Source organism: Trichechus manatus, unplaced genomic scaffold (genome assembly GCF_000243295.1).
Source record: "Trichechus manatus latirostris isolate Lorelei unplaced genomic scaffold, TriManLat1.0 scaffold00013, whole genome shotgun sequence".
Lineage (NCBI taxonomy): Eukaryota > Metazoa > Chordata > Mammalia > Sirenia > Trichechidae > Trichechus > Trichechus manatus.
The window spans coordinates 24,919,783-24,947,089 of record NW_004443949.1 but is presented as its reverse complement, the minus strand read 5'-3'; the positions used below and the strand labels follow the sequence as shown (position 1 = coordinate 24,947,089).

At 38.3% G+C, this 27,307-nt stretch overlaps 1 protein-coding gene across 7 annotated transcripts in view; it reads right to left on the bottom strand.

Moving 5' to 3' along the window:
• The window catches only part of KLF12 (KLF transcription factor 12), a 527,148-nt gene that overhangs the window by 84,253 nt on the left and 415,588 nt on the right, over nt 1–27,307 (bottom strand). For all 7 annotated transcript variants that reach the window (XM_004371422.1, XM_023726731.1, XM_023726732.1 and 4 more), the window contains one exon: nt 978–1,040. In XM_004371422.1, coding sequence (XP_004371479.1) covers nt 978–1,040 — 63 coding nt within the window. The remainder of the gene's footprint in view (nt 1–977; nt 1,041–27,307) is intronic.

The window sequence follows — 27,307 nt, the reverse complement described above, 5'->3', positions numbered from 1 at the left end:
AAAATAAACCTGAAACTTATAGGTATAAAATTAATTGGGAAGCTCAGTCTGTGACAATCATCTTCCCATTCTCAAAAAAAAGTAATAGTTTTTAATCAAAATCTCATTTAAGTGCAATTCAGTGAAGAAAAATGGAGATTGTGAATTTTCATTCATCTCTCAAGTAACGTGGTAGTTCCATTTTTTCTTTTTTCCTCCTCTTTTTGCAGATACACTACATGTCAAAAAGTTGTATTTGTGGAATGGAGTAATACAAATAAGTGTTTGAGTATACATTTATGGTGAACATGAAAAATTTGTCACTTTAAGCTGCTTCTTCAAAGAATCAATAGTCAAAGTTTTGTGGCTGAAATAACTACTTAGGTTATTTCTGACATGACAACTATATTCTTAATTTAAGAACCAGAGTCAGTAAAGGAAGATTTTAGTATGGCCCAAATTAAAAGCAAACAAAACCCCTAGATACTTAAGGCAATTTAAAAACAGACAAAAAAAAAAAAAAAAAAAAAACCAAATCCCTTGCTGTGGAGTTGATTCTGACTCATAAAAAAGTATCTAAGTAGTAATCAACAAAATTAATATAATATAGATTAGTTAACTGTGAAAATCTTCATGAGAAATTGGAGCTGATATTTGAAAAAAATCTAGGCTGTTATCTAGATCTCACTAAAAAGCCTACAGAATCTTCAATAGAAAGAACATTTTCTAAAAATGTAACAGTTGATAATTACAGAAAATATTGCATATCTATCAGGAAAAATTGTCACATTCAGTTTCTTGAGAGAGAAGAGTTTTTGCTGGAAAGTGACTCTATCAGTATTTATTCAGAACTGTCCCAAGGAAAAGGAGAGTACACATTCCAGACAAGAAATTTATTCACTATAGAAAAGCAAGAATAATTTTCTTAGTTTTAACACAGCCCTATTAAAATTTCCCCTAAGACTTTCTAATATTCACAACTTAGACTGTACACTCACCAAGCAAATTTCTGATTATTCATTCGATTTCCACGGACCCTCGATACTGGGGATTGATGTACCCTGTAGGCAGATGAGAGGAATCCAGTCACTGAAAAAGCATATTCCCAATTGCAAATGAAAAAAAATGGTCTCTGGTTAATAAAGCAATCATGAGATTTCCTTGATATAAAACCCACCTGAACTTGATTGCCTCCTAGTAAATGGATACAATTAAATTCCTATGCCTGCAAACCTGCAGTCTGTCTTTCCTTCTTTACCACTATTAAGGTAAGGCACGTTTTCCACAACATTCTTTGTGAACACCCCCAAAGGCAAGACCACTGTTTTTTATTGGTTGATTGATTCATTCTTTCCAACAGATAGTTACTGAATACTTAATTTCTACCAGCTATAAGGGTGGTTAAGAGTTATATAAGGTGTGGTGCTGACCCTCCAGGAGCCCTCTTAGTACTAGGTCCACCCTGGGGGGTGGGCAGTGCTAAGGGGGCACAAAGAGACAGTCTAAATGCATACTCACCCAGCAACTCCTAGACTTAAAATGCTAGGAAGCAAGATAACTTTATCTAAATGCACAGAAGAGAATTGTAGGAGTGGAGAGGAAGGAAGGGTGAGCAAGTATTTCTAAGCAGAAAGACCTTCTAGAAGTGATTCTCTACAGCTGGGTTTTGAGAAAGGTGAAGCTAATTCAAAACTTTAACTAGATCATTTGGAGAAGTGAAGAATGTACTGTTTTCAAGCTTCCAAGTTTGGGATCATCCACTGGAAATAGTTTTAAGGCTTCCATAACTGCTGATATCTTCCATTCGGGGGCTAGCTGCTGAACCTCCACCTCTTTGTGGTTGCTACGTGGCAAAAGAATATGCCCCCACCTCCTGCATCCCTGCTGCCAACTTTCTGCTGTGGTCTAAGTAGGATTTATGAGACCTAGGCAGTCTTCTAGCTTGTGTTTTTTTTTATTCTTCATGCCGCAGACATTATCTTATTTACAACACAAGAAAGAAAAAAGAAAGGGATTTTAAACTAGGCTTAAAGTCAAATTAGAACCAATAGCTCCAAGGTTCATTAAAACCTCAGTCCTTCATAGCCATTCAAAAAAAAAACAAAACCCAACCCCACTGCCGTCGAGTCGATTCCGACTTCTAACGACCCTATAGGACAGAGTAGAACTGCCCCATAGAGTTTCCAAGAAGTGGCTGGTGGATTCCAACTGCCCACCTTTTAGTTAGCAGCCGAACACTTAACCACTGTGCCACCAGGCTCCTCCACAGCCATTAGCGATTGAAAATCATTTCAAAACAGATAATACAATTCCAGTTCCTCAGAAGGGCCAACCTCAGCCTTTCTGTAAATCCAGAGCTAGAGTGCACTTTGCACTCGGAAGGCTTATTTCTTCCACCGCCCCTTATTAACATTCTTTTCCTCACAGCGCTTCTCAATGGCTGCTGCAGCTGAGCCGCTCAGCACAGATTTTCTGCTCAGCATGGGGGAGGGGGTGTTAATTATGCAGAAAGATGGAGAGAGGCCAGACAACCCCTCTGGTGAACTGTCTCATTCAAGCACGGCCCACTTCCTGCTGTTTTGCAGCTACAAGGATCACCTGTTGATCTTGGCATCCGGCCAAGCTGGGGCCTAGCGGAAATGACAGACTCAGCTAGAAATGAAAGCCAGCTCATACTCCAGTATCCCAAATTGGGGAGAGAGAGAAAATATGCAATGAAAAGGCAAACGAATAATGCAAAAGGTAGCCAGACTCACTGCTTTCTTTTCTTTTTTTCCTTCTTTCTGCCCGTATGCTTGAAACATAATCCTCAAAGTAGATATCTGAGCCAGAAATATTTCTCCTCCTGACCTAAGGGAAAATGTAGGAAATCCTCCTGACCCTTCCCTACACCCCGACTTGGGTATCAGAGTCCTACTGCCTAAATAAGATTTTAAGGAGTAACCAGCCCCAAATACTCACATTTCTTCTTTAACTCACTCTAAAACCTTTAAATATCTACCTCTTCCATTGCCCCCCTCCTTAACTCAGAAGTACAGTGAAACTGGGTTTCTATTCATCACGGTATTTCCACCAGGTGGAGTTTGATGATAGAAGTGGAGTTTGATGATACAGTGTTCTCTTTTTGACAGTTATAAACTAGCAAATGCTGATCACTGGATTCATCAGTGGAGAAAAATGGGCCTGTTTAATCTATTATTACCATATTCACCAGGTATTTGTATCTTTAGCAAAATTTTATTGATCCATACATCAAATACTATAAGTAGATAATTTCTACAATGCTTTAGCAGTCTTCAAAAATTACTGAGTAATATTTTATTCCCCAAATCAAAGTAATGTTTCTCAATTTAAAAAGAAAGAATTTTGTTTTTTTTTCCTCTTCCCAAGGTGAGTAAATTGACAACATGGAGCTTTCTCCATCGGATAAAGTAGACCAGAAATAATTGGTTTGCATTCCAGCCACCAAAAAGTCTTTACTTCTTCAGAAAGACATGCAGTGTCTTTGTGAGCTCGGTCTTTAAATTGTGACCCTTTTTAACATCTCCTACCTTCTTTCCACATATAGCTTCCTCTGCTTTTTGCAGCCAGGCAGGTAGCAAAGTCAAACCCCAGTAGGAGAAACCACCACCTCATCTGCATGTCATGCATTATTCATGACCTCCTGATTCCTGCACCTGCATCTAGGCAGGAAGCTTGCCGGGAATGTTCATTATTCTTCTCTTAGCCTCACACAGGCTCGATTACTCCTTAGCCACTTTGTTCTGTAACTAAGGGTTTCAGGCCTTAGTACTAACCGCTGGATATGGAAAGGGAAAAAAAAAAAATCATCATGCTGAAGAAAAGGGCAATCTTGGTTGTTGTGAAACATGTATTGAATCTTATAATGTGCTCTTCTGAGACTGACAGTTTATGTCAGATGGAAAGGCTCACATTTGGTGATTTACATTACATAGGAAAAAAAAAGAAAGAAGCAATATTAAGGCCATGTATACCAACTGTTCTATTTATATACACTTGGTCATCTGAACCAGACAGCATGTTTATAATTTTACCCAATGCAGTGCTTAATTTAGCTTTCTTGCTAAGCATGTGAGAATATCTTAGACATCTTAATACAAAAACTCTTCCTCCTTTGGGTATAAGCACCCAAAAACCTGACTCTCAAACACTGTATTTTAATGATTAACATTATAGCTAAATCAAGATTATATGATCACTGTCTCCACTGTTTTCAGGAACCTACCTGAAAATCTTTAATGGCTGGTAGCTGAAGGTGGAATGTGAAACCCAGATGCCCAGCCCACATTACTGAGCACTAATGAATTCCTGGAGCCTGGTGGTGCGGTGGTTAAGAACTCAGCTGCTAACCGAAAGGTCGGCAGTTTGAATCCACCAGCCGCTCCTTGGAAACCCTATGGGGCAGTTCTCTGTCCTGTGGGGTCGCTGGGATATTGATCGCACCTTTTTTTTTTTTACTAACTGCACCGCAGAAAAGCTGTGACAGTTTAAACCCAATCTTACGGCCTCAACTGGAATTAGGAAGAAGTGTTTAAGAGTGCAAACTCTGTAGCCAGCTTGCCTGGGATTGAATCCCAGCTCCACCATTTACCAGCTGTGTCATTCTAGGGCGAGTTATTTTAAACTCTCTGTGTCCCAGCAGGAAACCCTAGTGGCATAGTGGTTAAGAGCTACAGCTGCTAACTGAAAGGTTGGTGGTTCGAATCCACCAGGTGCTCCCTGGAAACCTTATGGGGCAGTTCTACTCTGTCCTGTAGCATCACTATGAGTCAGAATCGACTCGACAGCATTGGTTTTTTGTTTTTTTTTTGGTGTCTCAGTTCTTTTATCTGTACACATGGAGGTATGCAGTAATGGTACCTACCTCCTAGGGCCGTGAGAGTTAAATGATTTAATATTTGTAAAGTACTTAGAACAGCGCTTGGCACCCAGGAGACATTCAATACATGTTAGTTTTTATCACTAGCAGTGATGACTGGAATAGAAAGAATGGGAAGATGGAACTGGAATATTTAGCAAAATTCAGGAGACTGAGGTTACAAATGTGCTCTACAGAGCCTGCAGTCTCAATTACTATCCTTATATGGCTTTACCTTCAAAGGTGAGAATATAACAACGAGAAATAAACAATATAGAGTAATATTAACCAAATACTAACCAAATAAGGTATGGCTTACCCGCTGGCATCTCATTTTCCTGTTCTTTATTGGAAGATCTACCTTCTAGTTAATAAATTGCATGGTATTCATTTATGCTCCACTCAAGAACAAGACAGTAATCATAGCAATACAAAATCACTCCCATTTACTAAGCCCTTACTATATACCAGGTCCCTGGGTGGCGCAGATGGTTTGCGCTCAACTGCTAACCTAAAGGTTGGTGGTTTAAACCCTCCCAACAGCACCATGAAAGAAAGGCCTGGCAATCTGCTTCTGTAAAGACTGCAGCTGAGAAAATCCTATGGATCAGTTCTACTCTATAATACATGGGGTCACCATGAGTAGTAATCAACCTGATGGCAATGGGCTTGGTTTTGGCTTTACTTGGAGCCCTGGTGGTGCAGTGGTTAAGAGATCAGCTGTTAACTAAAAGGTCGGCAGTTCAAATCCACCAGCTGCTCCTTGAACCCTGTGGGGCAGTTCTACTCCTATAGGGTCGCTATGAGTTGCAACAGATGGCAACGGGTTTGGGTTTTTTTTTTTTTTTTAAATGCACCATAAGTACTTTATATACATCATCTGATTTTATCCTCAGATCATTATCATCTGCATTTTATCTTTGAGAAAGCAGGATTAGAACAGTTAGGTAGGGACACACACACACGCATGCACGCACACACGCACGCACGCGCGCGCACGCGCACACACGCACACACGCACACACGCACACACGCACACACACACACACCCCTTGCATCCTACCTCAGAGGATGTAATAGAATGAATTAACACCAGGGGCTTAATTGGGAGGTCTAGCAATTATTTAAGCCCGACTGAAGATTCTATAATGTAAGCGGATGCAAAGTGAAAGCACTGATTTTCCTGCCTTAGAATCGGCACTGACCTAAATGATGAGCATGCAGATGCTTACAAGAAATACAACCATAGTAATATACTTTGTTCATCCTTCAATCGTTTACGCAAATTCCTCAATATTAGTGCTGCTATTTTTCAGAAGACTGAAGAAGAACTGATGCATTTGAATTATGCTGTTGGGAAAGAATATTGAATATACCATGGCCTTCGAGAAGAAGGAACGTATCTGTCCTGGAAGAAATAAAGGCAGAATGCTCCTCAGAAGCGAAGATGGCAAGACTTTGTCTTATGTACTTCGGGCATGTTATCGGGAGAAGGACGTCATGCTTGGTAAAGTGGAAGGTCATAGAAAATGAGGAAGACCCTTAACGAGATGGACTGACACAGTGGCTACAAAAATGAGCTCAAACATAGCAATGATTGTGAGGATGGCGCAGGACCTGGAAGTGTTTTGTTCTGTTGTACATAGGGTTGCTATGAGTCAGAACCAACTTGATAACACCTAGCAACAACATTTTAATCATAATGTACCACACACAGAAATTTTAGATGGTAGAAATTAATCCTAGCTATATCCACTTCCTTATTTCCCATTTTCTCTAGAACTTAATCCAATTCAGTTTATGGCCCTGCCCCTTAAAAAAAACCATTCTTGACATGGTCATCAATAGCCTCTATGTTTTCAAATCAAATGGTTAATTCTCAGTCCTCATTGTGCTCAAATTCTTGGCAGAATTGACATAACTGATCCCTCCATCCTCGAAATAGCTTCCTTCACTCAGCATCAGTGACATTCTCTGGCTTTCCTTTTCTTCTCTTTCTCCTTTGCTTGAACCTCCTCCTCGTATTCTTTTGAACTCTAAAGGCTGGTGTGGCTCAGGGCTCACTTTCCTATGACCTTTTCTCTTCCCTATTGAAATTCACTCCCTAGCTGAAATATTCTCTTACATAGCTACCCTCACTCTCTTGGTGTTATCATCAGCCTGTCTAAAGGCCTTATACACCATCTATATAATAATCACTCCCAAATTTCTATCTTCAGCCCTAAATTTTCTCTGAATACCAGACTCACAGTTCTCAATCCCAACATTTCTAAAAAAACTGTTCCTCCTCATATCATCTCAATCTCAAAAACGATAGTATTATTCACCCAGCTGCTAAGGCCCAAAACCTTGGAGTAATATTCAGTCCTTTCTTTCTGTCATATCCTACACATCAGAGAGACCGCTTAATACTGAGAAAAGTCAGAATAACTATCATTTCATGAAATAATAAAACTTTTCTTGTAGGTCATTACTAATCTAGTAAGATTAGAAATTTTATATCGAGATTAGTAATTGTTACATACAAATGCTGTTTTTCTCTTCCCAAGTTCAATTTTTTTCTACCTGATGTAAATGAAGTTATTAGCTCATACTTTTATTCATAAATACTTCAAATTGTTGAATATTAATATACACTTTAACAACTCAGTTTACTACATTTGTAAAAGAAAACATTCATCTAGGAATAATTCCACTTATTATTAAATACCAGAATTTTCTCTACGCAGAGCATGTGGAAGATAATCAAAAAATAACGTTTATATTGCTTCTCTTATACATAATTGTACTGAACGCAGGTTTTCATGATTATTTATGTTAATTTGGATGTTTTTATTTTAATACATATATACTACACTTAACCAAATAAAAACTTGAGAGTGAATCCAGCGTTTAAATTAAGTGGGTCCCTGTTTATTCTTAACTTTTTCTCAAGCCAGTGATGAGATGACGATTATGAATGTCACAGGTATCTGAGTGGCACAAACGTTTTGCACTTGCCTACTCACCCAAAGGTTGGCAGTTTGAACCCACCCAGCGGCTCCAAAGGAGAAATGACCTGTGAAATTCCACCCACCCCTCCCCAAAAGATTACAGCCTAGAAAACTCTATAGACCAGTTCTACTCTGTCACTTTGGGTCACCATGAGTCAGAAACCTACTCGACGGCACCTAACAACAATGCATCTTCTTCACTGCAGCCATAGTGATATTCTTAAAAGGCCAATCTGTTGTTTTCATTCCATTGTCCCTTTAGTGGCTTCCCAATGCTCATGAAATACACCAAAATCTCAACATGGCTTAAAAGCCTATCATCTGGGCCCTGCCTGCCTCTCTAGCTTCATTTTCCAACAATATTTCCCCCTTGCTTTCTGTGATCCAGTCACCTGGCCTCCTTTCAGCTTGTCTCTCTCAGCTCAGTGCCTTTGCCTATGTTGTTCCTTCTATTTAAAACCCTCCTAACAGGCCGCCAGGACCTTCACCTAGTAAACTCTTACTCATTCTTCAGCTCTCAGGTCAAATATCACTGCACTTTCACTGACTCACCAAGCCAGATCATGTCTTCATATTACATACTTTCATTATTCCCTGTGTTTGTCCTGCATAGCACTCATCAGAACTTAATTATATACAGGTATGATTATCTGGTGAAAAGCAGAAACTAACTCATGACTATATTCTCAGTGCCAGACCCTACACCTGGTACAAACTTGATAAAAAATGGCAAATTATTAAATATTGCTCCATAAATGGCAACTTGTAAAAGGCTTTCTATTTTTCCCAGGATTTGCTCCTTCAATAATCTTCAAGTATTATTGACAACTAAGATGGAAATAAAATAAATGTGTATGTGTATAGATAGATAAAGAATAAAGTGGAAGAGGTGGTGAATGACAAGTGATATGGTCTGGGTGTTGGCCAAGGAAACCCTTAGCCCCATGTGAGCTTGGTTCTTTGGACCTCATCAGCTCATGTCCAGCACAGTCTGTGAGCAGGAAACATCACGAGTTAGGAGGCTAAGGTAAAAGTGTCTATCATGTCCTCACTCCTGAAGAAATTAATGGAAGAATAGTGGACATTGGTGGAAAAATCAGTAAAATTTGCATATTTTTGTAGTTTAGTTAATAGAGTGATGCTAATGATAATTTTCTGGTTTGAATAACTGTCCGATGATTATGTAAGATGTTTACATTAGGGGGAGATGGGTGAAGGATATATGTGAATTCTCTATACTATTCTTGCCACTCTTCTCTAAATCCTAACATTATTACAAAATAAAAGAATTTAAACTGCCATTAATTTGTTAGGATAAGAATAGAAGCAATACAGATCTTCTAGGAATTTTTTTCTGGTTTTACTGATGTATGTTTTCATTATTTTTGATATTATTACTGACAGTCATTCTATATGTATCTACAAATACATATCTGTTTACACACTCTCTGGTCATTTAGTAGTAAATTCATTGATACTATCACTTTCACCTTCATGGTTTTTTAATACACTGGATACAGAATTATCAATTAAAAAATGTTGAAGAGTTGTAGAAAAGACAGAAAAAGATGAAGAACAAATGTTTAAAGGCTAATAAATTTAATGCTACAGTGAAGTTTTGGGGGGAAAATTTAGATTATGTCTAGAGTGTAATATAACATACATTGTGGAACTTACATTTATCCCAGTAATATAGATTCCAAATTTCTGCTTTGACCTGAGATGCCCTGATAATTGCTTCAATTTTCAACTTCACATTGCACGTATATAAAAGTCTGAAATATTCTTCAGCGTTGAGTATATGGAGCATTAAGGTTTGTGACCTTTAATACATGAAACTGAAATGCTTTGATTTAGCCATTAGTGTGGATTGAGTTGGAGGAATTGCATGAATTGGTAGACACTCTTATTCGTAGTTATTCTATTAGTCTCATTGGTAATGCCTTTATTTGGTGAGCTCTGTCAAGAAAGAGTAGTTTAAGGAGTTATTTCCAAAGCTTTTGCTCTCTGGCTGCATTAATTTGAGATGCCTCATTTAGGCTAAAAAAAAGAGGTAAAGCTAAAGTATGTAATGTGGGCATTTTGTCACCCCAAATTGGATTTTACAATTTAGCATTCTGTCAAGAAAGTGTTATAGTTCACTAGGCCGTACCATTTTTCCTTTGAGTAGAACAAAATTTTATATCATTTGGTTTAAAGGCATAAAGAAATGATACGCTAGACTCAAAAATGATGATAATCCAGCTAAAAGGAGAAAATGTAGCTTACACTTCACTTACAATAAAATTTCCAATGCTAGAAAAAGCCTTAATCTGGTAATTAAAGGTAACCATTATTTTTAATTATTTTAAATAATGGGTTTAAATGGAAGTCAGAATTAGTGAGATTGAAGACAAAGCACTTGACACCAACTTATTTGAGGAAGAATCAGATAAAAGAATTTAAAAAAAAGAAGAAATTCTAAGAATTATGTGGGACTCAATCAAGAGGAATAACCTACAAGTGACTGTAGTACCAGAACCGGGGGTGGGGGTGTGTGGGGAGGGGAGGATAACAGAAAATACAGAGAGAACTGTTGAAGATTTTTTGGCAGAAAACTTCCCTGATATTGTGAAAGATGACAAGATATCTATCCAAGATGCTCATTGAACCCCACATAAGGCAAATCTCAAAAGAAAGTCACCAAAACATACTATATCAAACTTGTCAAAACCAAACAGAGAGAATTTTAAGAGCCCCTAGGGATAAGTGAAAAGTCACCTACAAAAGAGAGTCAATAAGACTAAGTTTGGACTACTCAACAGAAACCATGCAAGCAAGAAGGCAATGGGATGACATGTATAAAGGCTTGAAGGAAAAACACTGCCAGTCAAGAATTATATATCCAGCAAAACTGTCTCTCAAATATGATGGTGAAATAGGGCATGTCCAGATAAACAGAAGATTAGGGAATCTGTAAAAACCAAACCAAAATTACAAGAACTACTAAAGGAAGTCCTCTGGTTAGAAAATCAATAACATCAGATAACAGCCCAAGACTAGAACACAGGACAGAGCAATCAGATATCAACCCACATAGGGAAGTCAGAAAAATAAATCAAAGCTAAAACACTGAAAACAGGAAAACAAAGACATCAATATGTAAAAGATGACAACATTAAAACAAAAAAGTGGGACTAAAAAGTGTACTCATAGATCTTTCATATGGAGAGGAAGTCAAGGCGATATAAAGAAATAAAGGACTGGTTTAAACTTAGAAAAATAAGGGTAAAAATTAAGGTAACCACAAGGGAAATTAACAATCCTACACATCAAAGCAAAACACAAGAAAAACATAAAGACTCAGCAAATACAAAATTAACAAAAATGAAAAAGATGAAACGAAAATACATAAAGAAAAATGACTCAGCCCAGAAAATTAAGCGGAACTAAGAAACTGTCAACAACACACAAAAAAAGATACCAAAATGACAGCACTATACTCATACCTATTAATAATTACACTGGATGTAAATTGACTAAATGCACCAATAAAGAGACAGAGAGTGGCAGAATGGATAAAAAAGCACAATCCACCTATATGCTGCCTACAAGAGACACACCTTAGGCTTAAAGACACAAACAAAAACTCAAAGGATGAAAAAAATATATCAAGCAAACAACACTCAAAAAAAAGAGCAGGACTGGCAATATTAATCTCTGACAAAATAGACTTTAAAGTAAAATCCACCATCAAGGATAAGGAAGGACACTATATACTGATTAAAGGGTCAATACGCCAGGAGGACATAACCATAATAAATATTTACACACCCAATGACAGGGCTCCAGAATACATAAAACAGCACTGAAAAAAGAGACAGACAGCTCCACAATAGTAGTAGGAGACTTCAACACACCACTTTCTGTGAAGGACAGAACATCCAGAAGGAGGTCAACAAAGATATGGAAGATCGAAATGCTGCAATCAACCTACTTGATCTCATAGACAAATAATGCACACTCCACCCAACAGCTGCCAAGTATACTTTCTTTTCCAGTGCAGATGGAACATTCTCCAGAATAGACCACATATTAGGCCATAAAGCAAGCCTTGACAAAATCCAAAGCATCGAAATATTACAAAGCATCTTTTCTGACCATAAAGCCATAAAAGTAGAAATCAACAACAGAAAAAGCAAGGAAAAAAAAATCAAACACATGGAAACTGAACAACACCTTGCTCAAAAACTACTGGGTTATAGCAGAATTTCAGGACGGAATAAAGAAGTTCATAGACTCAAACAAGAATGAAAACACATCCTACCAGAACCTTTGGGACACAGCAAAAGCAGTGCTCAGAGGTCAGTTTATAGCAATAAATGCACACATCCAAAAAGAAGAAAGGGCCAGAATCAAAACATTAACCCTCCAAGTGGAACAAGTAGAAAGAGAACAGCAAAAGAAGCCCTCAGGCACCAGAAGAAAGGAAATAATAAGAATTAGAGGAGAATTAAGTGGAATAGAAAAACAATTGAGAGAGTTAACAAGACCAAAAGCTGGTTCTTCGAAAAGATCAACAAAATGGACAAACCATTGGCCAAACTGACAAAAGACAAACAGGAGAGGAAGCAAATAACTCGAATAAGAAATGAGATGGGCAATATCACAACAGACCCAACTGAAATTAAAAGAATCATAACAGAATATATCACAACTTGTACTTTAACAAATTTGAAAACCTAGAGGAAATGGGCAAATTTCTAGAAACTCATTATCTACCTAAACTAACACAAACAGAAGTAGAATAACTAAATAAACCTATAACAAAAGAAGAGATTGAAAGGTAACTAAAAAACTCCCAACAAAATAAAGCCCTGGCCCTGATGGTTTCACTGGAGAATTCTACCAAACTTTCAGAGAAGAGTTAACACCACTACTACTAACGGTATTTCAGAGCGTAGAAAAGGATGGAATACTCCCAAACTCATTCTATGAAGCCAGCATAACCCTGACACCAAAACCGGGTAAAGACACCACAAAAAAAGAAAATTACAGACCAATATCCCTCATGAACACAGATGCAAAAATCCTCAACAATATTCTAGCCAATAGGATTCAACAACATATCAAAAAAATAATTCACCATGATCAAGTGGGATTTATACTAGGTATGCAGGGATGGTTCAACATTAGAAAAATAATCAATGTAATCAATCACATAAATAAAACAAAAGACGAGAACTACATGATCTTATGAATTGATGCATAAAAGGCACTTGAAAAAGTCCAACATTCATTCACAATAAAAACTTTCAGCAAAATAGGAATAGAAGGCAAATTACTCAACATAATTAAGGGCATTTATACAAAGCCAACAGCCAACATCATCCTAAATGGAGAGAGTCTGAAAGCATTCCCTTGAGAACGGGAACCAGACAAGGATATCCTCTATCATCACTCTTATTCAACATTATGCTGGAAGTCCTAGCCAGAGCAATTTAGGCTAGAAAAAGAAATAAAGCGCATCCAAACTGGAAAGGAAGAAGTAAAAGTATCTCTATTTGCAGATGATATGATCTTATACACAGAAAACCCCAAAGAATTCACAAGAAAACTGCTGGAACTAATAGAAGATTTCAGCAAAGTATCAGCATACAAGATAAACATACAAAAATCTGTTGGATTCCTCCACAACAACAGAGAGAACTTCCAAGAGGAAATCACCAAATCAATGCCATTTACAACAGCCCCCAAAGAGATAAAATACTTAGGAATAAATCTAACCAGAGACGTAAAAGACGTATACAATGAAAACTATAAGACACTACCGCAAGAAACCAAAAGAGACCTGCATAAGTGGAAAAACATACCTTGCTCATGGATAGGAAGACTCAACATTGTGAACATGTCAATTCTACCCAAAGCAATCTACAGATACAATGCAATCTGATCAAATTCCAATAGCATTTCTTAATGAGTTGGAGAAATAAATCACCAAATTCATATGGCAAGGGAAGAGGCCTCGGATAAGTAAAGCATTACTGAAAAAGAACAAAGTGGGAGGCCTCACACTACCTGATATTAGAACCTATTATACCGCCACGGTAGTCAAAACAGCCTGGTGCTGGTACAACAACAGATACATAGACCAATGGAACAGAACTGAGAATCCAGATGTAAATTCATCCACCTATAAGCAGCTGATATTTGACAAGGCCCAAAGTCTGTTAACTGGGGAAAAGACAGTCTCTTTAACAAATGGTGCTGGCATAACTGGATATCCATCTGCAAAAAGTGAAACAAGACCCATACCTTACACTATGCACAAAAACTAACTCAAAATGGATCAAGAACCTAAATATAAAATTGCAAACGATAAAGATCATGGAAGAAAAAATAGGGACAACACTAGGAACCCTAATACATGACGTAAACAGAATACAAAACATTAATAACCATGCACAAGCACCAGAAGAGAGACTAGATAACTGAGAGCTCCTAAATATCAAACACTTACGCTCATCGAAAGACTTCACCAAAACAGTAAAAGGACAACCTACAGACTGGGAAAAAATTTTTGGCTACGACAAATCCGATCAGCGTCTAATCTCTAAAATCTACAAGGTACTGCAAAACCTCAGCAACAAAAAGACAAATAACCCAATTAAAAAATGGCCAAAGGATATGAACAGGAACTTCAGCAAAGAAGATAGTCAGGTGGCTAACAGACATATGAGGAAATGCTCAGGATCATCAGCCATTAGAGAACGCAAATCAAAACTACAAGGCTAGCAATAATCAAAAAAACACAAAATAATAAATGTTGGAGAGGTTTTGGAGAGACTGGAACACTTACTTATACACTGTTGGTGGGAATGTAGGATGGTACAACCACTTTGGAAATAGATTTGGTGCTTCCTTAAAAAGCTAGAAATAGAAGTACCATACGATCCAGCAATCTTGCTCCTTGGAATATATTCTAGAGAAATAAGAGTCATCACACAAATAGCTATATGCACACCCATGTTCACTCCAGCACTGTTCACGATAGCAAAAAGATGGAAACAACCTAGGTGCCCACCAACGGACGAATGGATAAACAAATTATGGTATATTCACACAATGGAATACTACGCAACAATAAAGCACAACAATGAATCCATGAAACATAACATGGAAGAATCTGGAAGGCATTATGCTGAGTAAATTTAGTCAGTTGCAAAAGGACAAATACTATATAAGACCACTATTGTAAAAACTGAGGAAAAGATTTAAACACAGAAGAAAACATTCTTTTACGGTTACGAGGGTGGGGAGGGTGGGTGAGGGTTATTCACTAACTTGATTGTAGACAAGTACTATCTTAGGTGAAGGGAAGGACAGCACGCACTACAGGGGAAGTCAGCACAACTGGACTAAATCAAAGTTAAGAAATTTCCTGAATACAATTAAACACTTTAAGGGATGGACTAGCAGGGGTAGGGACCTGGGGACCATGCTTTCTGGGAACATCTGGTCAACTAGCATAACAAAGCTTATTAAGAAAATGTTCTGCATCCTACTTTGGTGAGAAGCGTCTGGGGTCTTAAAAGCCTGCAAGCAGCCATCTAAGATGCATCAGTTGGTCCCAACCACCTGGAGTAAAGGAGAATGAAGAACACCAAAGACATAAGGAAAGTATTAGCCCAAGAGACCGAAAGGGCCACATAAACCAGAGAGTTCGTCAGCCTAAGACCAGAAGAACTAGTTGGTGCCCAGCTACCACAATGACCACCCTGACAGGGAACACAACAGAGAGTCCCTGACAGAGCAGGAGAAAAGTGGGGTGCAGAACTCAAATTCTAGTAAAAAGATCAGACTTAATGGTCTGACTGAGACTAAAGGGACCCTGGAAGACGTGGCCCCAGGACTCTCTGTTGGCCCAGAGCTGAAACCATTCCCGAGGTCCACTCTTCAGACAAAGATTAGACTGGACTACGGGACATAAAGTGATACTCATGAGGAGTGTGCTTCTTAGTTCAAGTACATACATGAGACTAAATGGGCAGCTCCTGTCCAGAGGCAAGATGAGAGGGCAAAGAGGGTCAGGAGCTGGTTGACCGGACACGGGTAATCTGGGGTGGAAAGAAGTGTGCTGCCACATTATAGGGAGAGCAACTAGGCTCACATAGCAATGTGTGCATAAATTTTTGTATGAGAAACTGACTTGAATTGTAAACTTTCACTTCGAGCACAATAAAAAAAAATGTTTAAGAGCAATGTGAATATGTGTGTATGTGTATGTATACTTTAAATGCTGATTTACTTTTTCTTTAAGTAGACAGCAAATAAGTCAAAGGGGATGGTATCCAAGAGATGGATTCAGTACTGAATCATATAGCAGTCTGATCCTTAGACAGCTATAGAGGTGGTATTTTCATTGCCAATACTGACAGCCAAGAAACTTGGAAAAATCCAAGGCAAAGGAGCTGGAAACCGACTTACCAGTTTATGCAGAGACACTTTATTTCGGAAGTTGGCATCCGGGGCCAAAAGCTGCCAAACACACCAATCAGTATCTGTAGGACTAGAGGTGCTTGTGGATTCTGGCAAGAAGTATATGAAGTACCGTGTGCCAGTCTATCAATACGACTGGACAAACGGCAATGCCCTCACTGTGTCAGCACTTCCAAAATGCACCAAGCCTCCTGCAACTGATTGACTTTGTTTAAACTTCTCATGTTCAAATTCACCATTCCCTCCTCTGCCCCTCTTCCAGCCACCTGCATTCTCTTTCCACTGCTTCATATAGCACAGGCCAATGAGGGTTACAGTGCTTATCCTACAGAAAACATGTATCAGCTATTACTATATTAACAAAATAACTAAATCAAAGCACATCTATTTCAGTCATTCGGGTTATTTTTTAATTTGATACAGATCAATATACCATCGTCTGGTTGATTATAAAGCACCCTATGATTACAATGATTAAAAAAAAAGATAAATAGGAAAGAACTATTTAAAAAATGTTGAGCACTACCAACCAACTTAGGTAATTATTAAAGAAATCTAAGATACAGCCTCTGACCTTAAAGAAGACTGTAGTCCTGTTGGATGCATATACAAGATCATGGGAAAGGTTCAATTAAATCATAACAATATAAGTTTAAGAGCATCCAGTCTCCAAATAGGAGATGTCACAAGACTGTAGACAACTAAATAATAAAGAAATAATGGAAACACTGATTATTTTTGGAATTCAGAGGAGAGAAAAATCACTTCAAGCTAATGGTGTAAGATTTGGGCTGGGTCTCAAAAGATACAGCTTTTGCACAGGCATAGAGAAGCAGTCAGGTACCCGGCTGAGGAAAGAACCTTGAGGAAAAAGGAAGAGGTGGGGAAGATGAGATGACCATGTGACCACCCAGTTGGAAGAAAGAGTTTATGCAAACGTGCAGCTGAGAAGGTGAGATGTCTTTGATGACAGCCAATAGATGTTTTAAGATTTTTCTCTTTAGAAAGTGAAAAGCTGCTGAAGATTTCTGATGAGAGGAGTAATATAGAGAAAGTAGTATCACCTAAGAATTCATCTGCAAGTGGTGTGCAGAATGCCTGGGAATGAAGACAATGGATAACTAGAGAATTTGGGTGCTAGCATAATAGTTCATATGTAAAGGAACAGAAGTCTAAGACAAAGAGGTTTTGGGAGACTGCAGGGGAAAGAATAGTTGAGCTAACAAGAATTGACAAAACCTGTTGACACTGGCTATCGGAAGATAAAGGAATAGTGAAAATTTTGAGAGACTAAAAGAATGGTGGAAAACATGGTTTTGATTTTAGGCATGTGGAAATAAGACTGCAACTTAGGGCGGAAGGTGGGCTTACAGAAATGGATTTGATTTTTGTAAACATAGAGGGGAAAGCTGAGGGTGAAAAAGTGGGTGAGATTTCTAAAGGGAAAACTATATAGACAGAGGAGTATGGGAATTCTGACTTTGACATACTTTATCGTTGGATGCAAGATGAAAAGGAAGAATCAAGAAATTAGAAGCAGAAGTCAATAAAATAAGAGGAAAACTTGTGGTAAAAAGATCATATCAGAACTAAAAGGAATCACTTTGTCAAATTTTCTAAAAAGACCAGGAATGAGAATTGAGAAAGGACCATTACATGGGTCAATTAGTGGTCAGGCTGCAGACGGTCAAGGCTTCAACGTGGTGATAACATAGGGAATGTTGGAACGGAACACCTGTTTGAGAAGTCTTTCTATGAAAGAAGAGAAAGAGCTGGAATAGCTAGTTGGGTAAAAGAAGTCATTTGGTTTTTCTTTTTCTTCTTTTTAAAGAAAATAGAAGCCAAATTCCACGTTAGGTGTAAAGAGCCAACCAGAAAGGAGAACTTGAACATGCTAGAGAGAAAACAGTAAGAAATCCCAGAGGCGTGGAGTTGGCATAACCATGTTCAATAACACGCAGCAGTTACATATACACAAATATTTTCTTAAAAGTGAGAGCCTACTGTGAACTTTGTACTGTGCTGAGCCCTGCTGGTGCAGTGGTTAAGAGCTCAGGCTGCTAACCAAAAGGTCAGCAGCTCGAATTCACCAGCCACACCTTGGAAACCCTATGGGACAGTTCTACTCTGTCCTACAGGGTTGCTAGGAGTTAGAATTAACTCAACAGCAATTTTTTTTTTTTTAAGGAATTTTACTAGACCGTCTCACATATCCACACATGATCAGTGTTGTAGGTATCATCATTCCACTTTGCAAATGAGAAAACTAAGCTTATGGAACTATATTCCTAGCCTGAGGTCATACACCAGAGTTGAAACTCAAATCTCATGCCACACTCTTCAACAACTTCCTAGTCTGTTTATTTTATGAGCAAAGAATTAAGTATATTAAAAAAAAAAAAAAAAAAACGGTTAAGTGGAGATAGGCTAGAATATTACAGTGTATAGCAAAATTTAGTTACTTTACTGATAGTTTTGCATTTACCCAACAATGATGTTGTCTGCCATTGTCCTGTAAGCTGCAAAAATTATGTTTCTAAGTAGTCATGAGGTATTCTGGGCTCTTTAAGAGACCACCTAACTTGTATATAAACATATTACTTATAATACATGTGTTAGTCTGCATATGTCATTCAAATTATTTTATATTGCGCTTTCACAATACTCAGATTTCTTATGTGGTCTGGCCAAATCTGAGTAGAATGCATTCAACGCTGTTATCAATAAGTGAAATTATAACTGTGGAAGTCTGTAAGTTAAACCATTTTTTAAAATTCTGCAATTTTTGGAAACATCTAGCTCAATTCGCATAACAGTTTCTAAACAAAATGTTCTGCATTCTACTTTGGTGAGTAGCGTCTGGGGTCTTAAAAGCTTGTGAGAGACCATCTCCACTGGTCTCACCCCGTCGGGAGCAAGGGAGAACGAAGAAAACCAAAGACACAAGGGAAAGATTAGTCCAAAGGACTAATGGACCACAACTACCACAGCCTCCACCAGACTGAGTCCAGCACAACTAAATGGTGCCTGGCTACCACCACTGATTGCTCTGACAGGGATCGTGGTAGAGGGGCCTGGACAGAACTGGAGAAAAATGTAGAACAAAATTTTAACTCACAAAAAAGACCAGACTTACTGGCCTGACAGGGTCTGGAGAAACCCAGAGAGTATGGCCCCTGGACGGCCTTTTAGCTCAGTAATGAAGTCATTCCTGAGGTTCACCCTTCAGCCAAAGATTAGACAGGCCCATAAAACAAAATAAGATTAAAGGGTACACCAGCCCAGGGACAAAGACTAGAAGGCAAGAGGGGACAGGAAAGCTGATAGCAGGGAACCCAAGGTTGAGAAGGGAGAATGTTGACATAGTGTGGGGTTGGTAGCCAATGTCACAAAACGATGTGTATTAATTGTTTAATGAGAAGCTAGTTTGTTCTGTAAATCTTCATCTGAAGTACAATAATAATAAAAAGAAAAAAAAAAATCTGCGATTTTCTTGTTGGCACTACTCTCCCTCAATCATCACTACTAGAAAATGTAGATGGATGAATGGCCATAAAGGATAATTGACCCATATTTAAATCCACCAATCCTGATACTCTCTTTTAAATAATCACAACAAACTGAATTTACAAAATATGATTAGAGCAGTTTGCTTAAATTTGTAGTTCCTGATTAAATACAGATGTTATGCAAAATAAGGTGGGCCTTGAAAGTGGCCAAAAATGCATCCTTATTATTTAGCTTTAGTTTTGCTTTGAAGAAAAGAAAACAAGAGTCTTCACTGAGCCCCTGAGATATCTGTTGAAATTAGAAGAATCAACGTAGAATCAAATAGAATAAAAATTCCATACAATAATACCCAAAGCACAGGCCTAAAAACTGCATATTACTAGAGTATAATATGGAAATAGCATGATTCAAAAAAAAAAGAAATGATAAAATTAAAATAAGACCAATTGATGTTTTCATTCTTGCCTTCCTACCCTGAAGATATGAGAAAGAAATAAGCTAACAGCTTATAATAAAGACGATCTGAAAACAGCCAACTTCCAATTTGTACATAAGTAGGGAAATTCATCATGAAGAAATGTTTAAAAGCTTAATTTTAGAATAAAAAGTAATCAGAGTGTTGTGATATCCTGTCAAACAGCAAGAGAAACTTAAATCATTGTAGCTGTAATAGACTGTGTTCTATAAAAATTCCAGAGAAACCTGTATTTTGGAAACTAAATAGTAAACCAACTACATAAATTATCTGCTGATTAGGAAGTATGACCCGTGGTTGGGAGGTGACTTTAGTTTCTTTTTCTTTTTTTTTTTCGACTTTAGTTTCTTTTAATTTTGTGTCTGTACGCTTTCAAATTTGGGGTTGACTGCATACCAGATAAGTGGCTGGCATGGGAGTCAAAAAAGATTACTGTATTTATGTCAGGGGCTCTAATGCACCAAGCCGTCTAATTGTGGCCATGTTCACAAAAGTGTGGTCAATCCAGACAGGGCAAAACAGTAGAGAGTTGAACTGATTTACTGTATTCTGTATGCAGACCAGTGCCAAAGAGTGGGACCTTGAAATTCCCTTCCTCTTACCTATGTATCATTATGCTAAACACACGCTTGCTTCCTTGTTTGAATCATTCACACCATGTAAAGCAAATCATGATGGATTAAGCTATGACTTTTTTAGGCAACAGCACGACCAACATAAGAGTTCAAGTGCTTCAAAAATTGAATATTTCTATTTTGCTGACGTGAATTACTGTGTAATGCAGTGTAGTCTCATGAGGGTCTGTACCGTATTTTTACGCAAATAATATGCATCTTCTGCATTTGTTTGCCAGCCGTGCCCTCCCCCATAAGGCATTTTCATAAGTGTACTATGCTTTTTTTTTTTTTTTTACAGTAACATGTGGAAGAGGACTGGTGTGGTGGCACTCGTGAGGATGCCTCATGGAGGGGGAGGGCATGGCCAACAAAGAAACACAGAAGATGCGCGTTATCTGTGTAAAAATACCATATATATATATATATATATATATATATACCCTAACTTTTTGCCTTGCCAATCAATTAATCCACAAGTATGTAATTTGGAAATATATTTTTGCAATATTACATTAAAACTATGCCATCCTTTTCATCCTATTATCTTTCATACAGTCTTAACATTTTCTTGAACGTGCTTTGCTTTGTAAACCACACACAGGTCTAAAGCAGATAAAATCCTTAATATCAGCTATCAAATATCAAACTTCTACACATATACATATATATGTTAATTGCAAAACACCTCCAGTACAACAAGTTCACAGAACAGTACTGTATTTACTTGGATTCCCAACAGCAATTTTTAAAATGTCATCAATATTTTTATTTCTCAGAGGAAAAGCCTGATTTAAATCACTTCTGTTTACTAACATTCTTTCCCGGCCCTCAAAAATATTCAGAATCGACTTCCTTCTAAATAAAATTAATAATTTCTTTTAAAAAGGTCACAATTTCTCTTGCTTCTTTCACAGCGTCACTTTTGCAATGGGTGTCTATATCTGACTCTAATTCTTATTCCTTTTTTACCTTTCGTGATCTGGCCTCTACCTCTACATTAGTTCTGGCTTTAATTTGGTATAAACTCACTATAATAATGAGCCTTGTTGATCACCCACTACTTTCACACCAGACCTGAAAACTGCCCTTCTCTTGGCTTCTCTGTCTCCATGCTATCCTCATCCCCGGCCCCCAAATCTTTGACAGATGTTTCTCCATCTGCTTCTTTAGCTCCTCCTCTCCCCTTATTTTCCATGGGCATTCATTAAGGTACCTCAAACTGGAGTCCCCGAAAGTGGCATCCTCAGCTCTAATCCTGCCCAAATTCTAAATTTTGCATTTCCAACTCCATACTAGACACGTGTACTTGGCTATCCCACTACTAATACAAACTCAATATATCTAAAACCAAATCCATCTTCTCTCCATTACCGATTCTCTATTCATTTCCATTAGTAAATTGAGTATTTCTCAAGTCATCAGAGTTCAGAGCCTTGAAACTATTGCTGACTCCCTCTCTCTTGTCCCTTACCACCAGTATCACTTGTTGATTCACTCTCTGACATTTTACAACTATCCTTTATTTTCTACTGCCCTTACAATTCCTCTAAATGAGGTGGTTGTATCTCATGTTTAGCACACTAGCGCCCTTTGGGTACCATGCTATATATGAATTTGTGTCCCTTCCAAACCACCTTACTACGAATGGATGTGTCATCTGGGCAGATACTGGAAGTTTTTCGCTTGCATTCATTCTACCTCCATGCAGCCACCACTCATCTGTCAGTGGAGGTTTGTATGTTGCTATGATGCTGAACAGGTTTCAGCACAGCTTCCAAACTAAGATAGACTAGGAAGAAAGGCCTGGCGATCTACTTCCGTAAATCAGCCAATGAAAACCCTATGGTTCACTAAAAATAAAATTAAAGAAAAGAAAACCCTATGAATCATACTGGTCTGATCTGTTACTGATCATGAGGATGCCACAGGACAGGGCAGAATTTTGTTCTGTTGTACTTAGGGTTGCCGTGAGTTGGGGATCAACTCAACGGCAGCTAACAACTGCAGAGAAGAAAGCCTAGGAAGCTAAAAATTACATTTCCCAGAGACACTTGCAACTAAGGCTCTGCATACACATGAACTACCTTCCACCAAGCAGAAGCAAGGCAGATGTGAGCAAGAAGAAGTGGAGGCCTGTAAAAGGAGGCTGGGTCTCTGGCAAGCATGTCAGCAGAGGCAGAGGAGCTTCTGTTAAACCAACTACACAAATCATCTGCTGACTAGAAAGTATGACCCAGTGTTTGTGCGGTGACATATGTTTCACATTTTCAAATTTGGGGTTGGTTCAAATTTAGAGGTGCAACTGGTGGGCAGGAATGGCAGAGGCGTTTCACTGGAACTGTCCTCTGACTGCTCTGTTGGCACCTAATGCCCTTTAATAATTCCCTTTCACCATAAATTACTATGGTAGATTCTATTACCAACAACTAAGAACCCTAAAACTTTAGGAACTACTTGGCTTATTATAGCAAGCTTCTGTTCAATAACCATCTAGAGGGTTCCTGATGCTACAGAATAAAGCCCAAACTCCTTAACATGACATTAAAGACCCTCACATTGCGGCTCTCACCCACTAGTACTCTTTTGTCCCATTTCTCTGTACTAACCTTTCCTTCTAGGTTTATTTTTCTACTCTAGGGCTTTGGCTTATACCATTCCATTCCTCGGAAATGCCTTTCTCTTTTGCCTATGACATATAAATTCTAGGTATTTTTCAAACAACAGAACAAGCCCCGTCTCCACCATCAAAGTCCTCCTTGACTATCTCAGGCAGGAGTGATTCTTCTCTCTTCAATTCTCTAAACAGATATAATATATTACATTGTCAAAGTATATATTTTTCTTCTGTTTTATGCTCTTAGTAATGTCTTATATACATTCACAAGTTTTATATCTCTTATTTTAATTCTTGAGGAATAGAAATCATCTATAATAACAACCATATAGCTAATTTAGGGAGCACCTACTATCTGCCAAACCCTGGTGGTGTAGTGGTTAACAGCTACAGCTGCTAACCAAAAGGTTGGGAGTTGGAATCCACCAGGCACTCCTTGGAAACTATGAGGCAGTTCTACTCTGTCCTATATGGTCACTGAGTCAGAATCGACTCAATGGCAACGAGTCTGGTTTTTTATTTTTATTTTTTAATATTTGCCAGGCACTCCTCTAGGCATTTATTTCATCTCTCATCCTTGAAACAACCACGTGGAATTACTGGCTCATTTTACAGATCATGAAACAAGCTCAGAGATGTTGTATAGCTTGACCAAGGTCATGTAATTGGTGAGAGAAGCAGGATTTGTACTCAGATCTATAGATGCCCAGGCTGTATTCTCTCTAGGGTAAAATATAGCTCCTTTCATGGGGCTGACACTCAACAAATACTTTATCCAACTACTGGTGGAATAAGTAAGTTAATTTTTTAAATGAACATTTCTTGAGAACTTACTATTCGCCATGCTCTCCACTGAGCAGGGATGGATAACCCAATAAGCAAGGTACGCACAGGCTTACTTGGGCTTGCTTACTTACTAATCTGTAGTGCACAATTTCACATGGGTTTCACCACACCATGTGAAACTGTGCACTACAGGTTAGTAAGTAAACACAATTAAGCCCGGGCATACCTTGCTTACTGTAAGCCTGGGCATACCTTGCTTATTCACCTGCTGCTGAGCACTTTACAAGTAATGTTTCCTTTAATCCGCACAACCCCTGTATGATTTAGGTGCTTTACACATTTTAAAGGTTACCAAAAAAAAAAAAAAAAAAAAAAGCCAAAGTGCAATTTAGAAAAGTTAAATAACTTATCGAGGTCATAGAAGTGGTACCAGTCAGTTCTGGGATGTGAACCCAAGTATCTGGCTCCAGAACTCATATACTGGGCAGCAACCACTTCTGTTCTCACAGATATACTGATTTGAACAGGAGACCATTCAATGAAATGGATCATGGAAAATAGCTTATTTTCAAGCAAAACAAAGTATAGTACATTTTGTTTATTCTAAGAGCCATCATGATTACTTGACAACTTTTTAAGATTTCTAGTTTGCAGGAGCTACAAATAACCAAAGAACTGGGCATCTAAAAGGGAAGTCAAGGAAACGAGAGGGCCAGGAGAAGCAAAAAGAACCCAAGGAAAAATACTATCAATGGAAAAGAGAGGACGACAACAGACATTTTAGTATGCTCCCATACTAATCCACATATATTTTATTTAATAAAAAGAATTACTGGCTAAATCCTCAAGGTTCTCTTGTTTTGGTTCCTTGCTGAAAAGCAATTCTTTCTCTAGTTAACTTATTTTAATATGGAAAATTGTAGTTGGTTGTTTACCTATTGGCTTTTTTTAAAAACTTTCTTAAAATTTTTTATCGCAGTTTAAATGAAGTTTACATTTCAAGTTAGTCTCCCATACAAAAATTTATACATACATTGTTATGTGATCCTAATTGCTCTCCCCTTACTGTGACAGCACACTCCTCCTTTCCACCCGATTTCCCACATCCATTCAACCAGCTCCTAACCCTCTCTACCTTCCCATCTCACCTCCAGACAGAAGATGCCAGTTTACTCTCTTGAGTTTATTTGAGCTAAGAGGCACACTCCTCACGAGTACCACTTTATGTCTCACTGTCCAGTCCAATCCCTGTCTGAACAGTTGGCCTCGGAAACTCTTAGTTCTGGGCTAACAGAGAATCCGCGGGCCATGCTTTCTGGGGTTCCCTCAGTCTCAGTCAGACCATTAAGTCTGTCTTCCTACTAAAATTTGAGTTCTGCACCACACCTTTCTCCTGCTCCATCAGGGACTCTCTGTTGTGTTCCCTGTCAGTGTGGTAATTGCTGGTAGCCGGGCACCATCTAGTTCTCCTGGTCTCAGGCTGACGAAGTCTCTGGTTTATGTGGGCCTTTCTGTCTTTTGGGCTAATAACTTTCCTTATGTCTTTGCTGTTCTTCATTCTCCTTTACTACAGGTGGTTGGGACCAAATAATGCATCTTAGATGGCTGGTTGCAAGCTTTTAAGACCCCAGATGCCACTCACCAAAGTAGGATGCAAAACATTTTCTTAATAAGCTTTGTTATGCCAATTGACCTAGATGTCCCCTGAAAGCGTGGTCCCCAGATCCCTACTCCTGCTACTCTGTCCCTCAAAGTGTTTGACTGTACTCAGGAAACTTCTTAGCTTTGATTTAGTCCAGTTGTGCTGACTTCCCCTGTAGTGTGTGTTGTCCTTCCCTTCAGCTAAGATAATACTTGTCTACTATCTAGTTAGTGAATAATCCTTACCCTCCCTCCCCACCCTCGTAACCATCAAATAATGTTTTCTGTGTTTAAACCTTTTCTGGAGTTCTTATAATAGTGGTCTTACACAGTATTTGTCCTTCTATGACTGACTAAATTCGCTCAGCATAATGACCTCCAGCTTCCTCCATGTTATGTTTCACAGCTTCATCATTGTCCTTTATCGCTGTGTAGTATTCCATTGTGTGGATATACTATAATTTGTTTATCCATTCATCCGCTGATGGGCACCTAGGTTATTTCCATCTTTTTGCTATTGTGAACAATGCTGCAATGAACATGGGTGTGCGTATATCTATTCGTGTGATGACTCTCATTTCTCTAATATATATTCCAAGGAGCGGGATAGCTGGATCTTATAGTACTTCTATTTCTAGCTTTTTAAGGAAGAGGCAAATCGATTTCCAAAGTGGTTGTACCATTTTACATTCCCACCAACGGTGTATAAGTGTTTGAGTCTCTCCACAACCTCTCCAGCACTTAGTATTTTGTGTTTTGTGGATTAATGCTAGCCTTGTTGGGGTGAGATGATCTCTCATTGTAGTTTTGATCTGCACTTTTTATGGCTGATGATCGTGAGCATTTCTTCATGTGTCTGTTAGAGGCCTGAATATCTTTCTGGGCGAAGTGCTTGTTCATATCCTTTGCCCATTTTTCTAATTGGGTTATTTGTCTTTTTGTTGTTGAGGTTTTAGAGATTAGACGCTGATCGCATTTGTCACAGCCAAATTTTTTTCCCCAGTCTGTAGGTTGTCTTTTGACTCTTTTGGTGAAGTGTTTTGATGAGCATAAGTGTTTGATTTTTAGGAGCTCCCAGTTATCTAGCGTCTCTTCTGGTGCTTGTGCATTGTTACTTACGGTTCGTATTGTGTTTATGCCATGTATTAGGGCTCCTAGCATTGTCCCTATTTTTTCTTTCATGATCTTTATTGTTTACAATTTTATATTTAAGTCTTTGATCCAATTTGAGTTACTGTTTGTGCATGGTGTGAGATACGAGTCTTGTTTCATTTTTTTGCAACTGGATATCCAGTTATGCCACCACCATTTGTTAAAGAGACTGTCTTTTCCCCA